Here is a 5,884-nt window from a genome sequence, read left to right on the forward strand (position 1 = left end):
GAGTCCAAAAACAGTGTAATGATGTTATCATTTTTATTTTTAAAACTATATATAAATAAATAGTTTTTTTTAATTAATTTCCAAATACTAATTTTATCAAACAAGTTTTTTTTTTTTGAAATAGAAAATACCCTTCAAAAATAGAAAACAAATAAGGGCAATATATGTTTGGTGTGAAAAAAAAATCAAGGTGTGATGTAGATTTTATAAACTTAATTTTAGTTAACTTTAAAATTTGACTTTGTTGAGATGTGAGATTATAATTTAAACTTTTATCTAAAAAAAACTTTCAGTAGCAGTAATATTCCTTGGTATGTTACAAAATTTTCTTAAATATATAATCATCTTGTATGAAAATATAATTATTATCAACCCACGTTTATTTTTTCAATTTTTGTTGCAGAATAATCAATTTTGTTTCTGACGTTAGCACTAAGTATAAATTCTATATACCAGCCACAACCTTTCTCGATATTATTTTCATTTAATATAATCACAGTAACATTAATAAACTATGTATAAATAGCAAAGTTAATAACTTGAGAAGGATAATCGTAGTAGCATTATTAAGAATAAAGGTAATCATAATGGTAATAAAAACATTAATATCAATTAATAATAATAATATTCTGAATTGAACAAAATATATTTTCGAATAAATTTATGATATGGATTATTATCTTTTTGTAAGGGACATATATTTTAGGAGTGGCAAGGTGGGACAGGCCGTGCGGGTCGGTCCGCGGTCCATGGTAGAAAATGCAGGATGGGTTGACGTTTTCAACCCGCAGATCCGCATTAGCCCGCCCCGCATAACCTGCAGTCCGCGCGGGTCATGCGGCCAGCCCGCAGTAAAAAATGCGGGATGGGCTGACGTTTTCAACCCGCAGACCTGCATTAGCCCGCCCCACATAACCTGCAGTCCGCGCGGGCCAGCAGCGGGACGAGACGGGCTAGCCCGCTAGCCGGCAATTTTGTTTTTTAAAATAAAAAAAATATATATAATAAAATAAAAAATTAATTGATTTGACAACAATAATCCAGTGAAGGAGTGACAACTTTGAGTGAAAGAAAATTAAGTTTTCACTCAAATCACAACACCACAACACGTTCCAAAAAAACGCACACAACACACGACACACTCTCCTTTGCAGTGCCATCGTTCGCTCCGCTTGCGACTCTGCGTGGCTTCGCCTACAATTGTTATGCGCTACTGCTGCTCCGCTTCGCTGCTGCACACCGCTACTACCTCCACTCCTCATCTATGTTATATAATAATAATAATAATAAAATAAAAAAATAAAAAAAACGGACTGACCCACAAACCCGCAGACCAACCCGCATGGAGGACGGGCCAACCCGATCCACATGGGACGGGCCAACCCGATCCACATGGGACGGGCCGAGCCGCTTTGGCACCCCTAATATATTTACATCTTTTGAGACAATGAATAATTTTCGGATCTGTGTTACATAATTAGTTGTATAACGTAAAAATGGTCTTTTTTTTCTAACTGTGATGGTGTACCTGGATCATATTCAAAACAAGGTTTCATTTCCACGTGTGTTAAACTTGTTTTTTTTCAGACAAATTAACTATGTTAAATTTTTATAATAAAAGAAATTTAGTTTAAGTCTAATCATACTCATAAAATCAATTTTATAAAATATATCTTCATTTATATATTATAAATATGCATTCGTAATCATGAACATCAGAGAGATGTCTTACAATTAAAAATGATAACTAAGTAAAACTTTCCTTGAAAAAGGAAATATCTTAATCTAAACTCTTAATTTTGTATTATAATTGTAATAGTAATAAAAATAAAAACAAGTTTTCAGTCCATCGGAAAAATAAGAAGGAAAAATACTGAAATTAATTGGATCTGAAATTCACAAAAGCTTTTTCATGTATGTACAGACTTCATTAAGAGAAGCTAAGAACAATTGCCCCAATAAATTTTGATGTCAGACACCAAGAACTCTATAAAACCCCAAGTATGGGTGTTCATAACACAAGTATTAATTTGATCTTAAAATTCTGGGTACAATATTAGCATCTGCAATTTCCGCAGAGACTCTTTTTGATTCATAGGAATTGATCATAGTACTAACAATTCCCTTGTAACTCCGATGCTATAAGGATGTGTGATCCATAAAAGTTTCAGCAAATCACATTTCTGATAACCCCTCGAATTTTAAGTGAGTAAAATGTTATTTTTGCTCCTGAAAATTTTGAGACCAGTCACATTAGTCCTAAAAAAAACCAAAATCACATTGAAAAAAAAATGGTAACAACACTTTTTTTACCACACTGGTCTACTGTCAGTTAAAATTCCCAGAAAACTACAAAATTATGAACAAGACTCTGTTGAACAAGAGCGACCAACAAAATTTTGTAGTTTTTTTATGAATTTTAAATAACAATAAAGGGTGTATTCAAAAGTAAGTATTTATTAAAAAGTGTGTTGATAACATGTTGATGTTTGAAAAATGAAAGTCAATCAATGATAATGCAGCTCTTTTAATCAACAATTAGGATTGATCAACATTTTTAAATTTTAGGGATGAAAATAGTTTTTTTTTTTCATAGTTGAGACTAACGTGACCGACCAACTCTAAATCTTGCAGAAACAAAACTGTGTTTCAGTGTATTTTAATCAGCAGAAACAAAATCCTTGGTAAAATCTCCACCATATGAAGATTTTCTGTTAGGTACCATCTGAAACAGCAATTTGAAATGGTCATACTCAGTTCCAACCACGCACATGAAATTCCCAAGAAAAAAATAGGTATAATATAAAATAATTTATTACCTGATCATTATTGTCTTTTGCATCAGTTATCAAAGATCTCTGTCGTTTCACTTTGCTTTTTTTGTTCTGCTTTTTTCCTTTCACTTCATCATCAACAAAGTTCTGGCCTGACATCTCTGCAAGGAACAGATACACAAATTAGAATGCTTTAATAAATGGAATAACTCTTAGAATTCATAAATCATAAGTAGTAATACAAAAAAGCAGTAAGCTAAACTATTGTGTTATGGTTGAGATATGAACACATGGATCAACAATTTTCACACTGCAAACACCATAACTATTGAAATTTTATGTATCTGTTTTGATTCAGGTTGAATCCTCCAAAACCAACTTAAAATACCTACAGTAAATGTATCACAAACATTTTTAAAATTTAATTTGTTTTTTTCTTTAAATTTGCTCATTTTTTATTCTTGTAATTTTGAAGTGATCACATTTAACCTTTCAAATGATTTAAATAAAGTTTTATAAGTAGTTCAGATAATGCTTACCAAAAAGACTAAAATGAACTCCGATAGTTTTGTAGGAACAGAGTAACATATTTTACTCTATAAAGTTTTATGCTCACTTTTATTATTAACATAAAAACATTCAAACACAGTTAACTTCAAAATTAATTTTAACAGTAGTTTCCGCATTAAATTCTTTCAAAATCCATTGTCTAAACATTCACCTAATTACACTCTATAGAGGTGGAATTCTAGTTTCTAGAGGGTCACCAATTAACATTTGTCAGTCATATTTGGTCTTAGATATACATTAGAACTCAACAAAATGAAAAGAAAAGAAAAATGTGGGTTACCTGTATCAGTATCACTAGAAAGCATATCCTTATGGCAGACACGAGATTCACACAAATGAAGATGTCCTGATCCAGAGGGAGTTCCTTTCCTTTGACCTAAATCAACAACTTTGCTTGAAGCATGGACACTTTCTTGAAGGGATGGAACTACTGTGCTTCTCTGTTTGCTTGAAGATCGATAGTGCTGAATCCATGGATTTTCCCCCAAATCATGACGCTGGTTAATCCTACTCGTTTGCGGATTCAATCTCTCAAAATTGATTTTTTGCCAACACCCACCACGAAGTACCTTGAACTATTATTATTTATAAAAACAAACAAACTTAGTCCTGTGTAAGAGGAGAGGGAAGGTATACAAGTTAATAGGTTGTGTAAACAATCCTATATAAGGCAATAGCCCCACATTGCAAATTGATTTTTCAATTACAAACTGATATACATGGTAAGTTAATTGATGCTTAACATAATAACTTCCATTCATGTTTGATTTTATCATAACAACAGTGTCTATGTTGATTATTGATTGATGGTGTACAAATCTTTGCATATACAGAGTTTTAGTGATGACATTCATGATAACAACCAAATCAATCTCCCAATTTTTGTTCATGTTAAAACAAGTCAAATATTTGAAAAGTGTAGAACAGATTAAAAAGAAAACCTGGCCAGAAGTGGTAGCAGGGTCACAGGAAGTTCCTTTGCAGGAAAAGGAAGCTTTCATTTGCTTAGAATCATATAACTGATTAACAAAAGATGCTTCTATAGACTTGATATACATGCTGTGTTTCTCATCTGTCCACTCTGCAGCCATTGTGGAATCTATCTCTCTAATGCCCTGATACATACAAATTAAACCCCAAAATCATGTTAATACAATACATCTATAACACTAATTTGCCAATAAAGATAAATCAACACAAAAAAAAAACATTGCTCAGAAACCAATAAAAGGAAAACAAAACAAAGTTCAATACTTTTAGTGTTTTAATTTATTTTTAATTAGAATGAGATTTTTAAATTTATAATAGTAAAAAACAAAGCCACACCAACTTTGTGTTAGCACATATTTTTTATTTTAATTCAGATCGAAACAATTATATTTGTAATTTCACAAATATTTTTTAAACAGATCAAAACAACCCATTAATTAAATAAATCCATAAAATCATTCATATATATTGATGAATTGATGAATGAGAGTTGAGAAATGCAAGTTGGAACCCAAACTTCTCTTAAATACAATTTTAGGACAAAGACTTTCACCAATATCCAAAATATCTGGAAGGTCTTTGATTTAATATCCGAAAGACTTTAAATCGTGAATTGATTTAAATAAAAACGTCTGCAAAATCTGCATCATTCAAACATTAAATATATTACACTGGTAAAAAGAAAAGAAAAGAAAAAAAACAGTTATTACGGAATAACAGAATATTCTTCACTGCAGATGAAAGAAGCAAAGCACGAAGAGATTTTGTTGCAGTTGAACAGAAAAAAAAAATAAAAAAAATAGCATCCTTGATCGGTAACCCTAGAGAAAATTGGAAGAGCTTGTGAGAAGGAAGAGTTGAATGAATGAAGGTACCTGAATCGGGTTGTTGTTGTGGGAGGTGAGGAAGGTGGAAGAAGTGGTTGGAGCTTGTTGTTGTTGTTCTTCCGTTGTTGTGGTTACTCTGAAATTGTTGTTCATCTTATATGTATGTATCTGATATTTTGTGTGTGCAAAGGGAATTCAAAAGGGTGAAGGAATGAATGAACAAGAGAAGAGAAAGGGGCGGTGATGGGTACAAAAAGGGAATACAGTTGTCTGCGCTTTTACACGTGTCATGGGACCAGCCCATGGCCACGTCACCGTCAGGCTACATTAGCATGGAGATATTTTCATCTGCACATCCAAAATATCTCTTATTTTTTCTTCCTCACATTCTTTATCTTATAGCAATTCATATTAATTTTCCTTTAAATCTTGATCTGTCACTTACATCACCAAACAGTTCCATTCCTGCACTTAAAAATCTACCACCTCCTTTTTCCTCCTGCTAGATATTTTGTTGCTGCACTTCTACTTTTGGAAACTTGTTTTCCAAGATATCTTCTCAAATTGCATCTAAATATCCAATGTTATCTCCTAAGTTTTGTGTGTAATTCTCTATAAAGTCATGTGCTTTTCTTTGACTTGTTCGTCTCAAAATTAATTGTAAAATCTACTTTATTTGAAAAGGTGATATTTTTTAACTGGATAGTTTAGCTTCAATAAAAT

General features: G+C 31.9%; 1 protein-coding gene across 2 annotated transcripts; it reads right to left on the reverse strand.

The window, feature by feature from the left end:
- Positions 1-1,854: 1,854 nt before the first annotated feature.
- Positions 1,855-5,405, reverse strand: COR27 (cold regulated protein 27). Of its 2 annotated transcripts, none has more exons than XM_068619656.1 (5): positions 5,210-5,405; positions 4,286-4,459; positions 3,625-3,919; positions 2,820-2,935; positions 1,855-2,229 (listed from the first exon to the last, which is right to left on the reverse strand). In XM_068619656.1, exons 1-5 carry the CDS (start codon positions 5,312-5,314, stop codon positions 2,218-2,220), a joined length of 702 nt encoding a protein of 233 aa, XP_068475757.1. In that variant the 5' UTR covers positions 5,315-5,405; the 3' UTR covers positions 1,855-2,217. The 2 variants fall into 2 exon arrangements, with proteins under 2 accessions (XP_068475757.1, XP_068475756.1); XM_068619655.1 differs by having other exon boundaries at positions 1,855-2,725.
- Positions 5,406-5,884: the final 479 nt, after the last annotated feature.

The sequence above is a fragment of the Phaseolus vulgaris genome, chromosome 1 (genome assembly GCF_051622355.1).
Source record: "Phaseolus vulgaris cultivar YP4 chromosome 1, ASM5162235v1, whole genome shotgun sequence".
Lineage (NCBI taxonomy): Eukaryota > Viridiplantae > Streptophyta > Magnoliopsida > Fabales > Fabaceae > Phaseolus > Phaseolus vulgaris.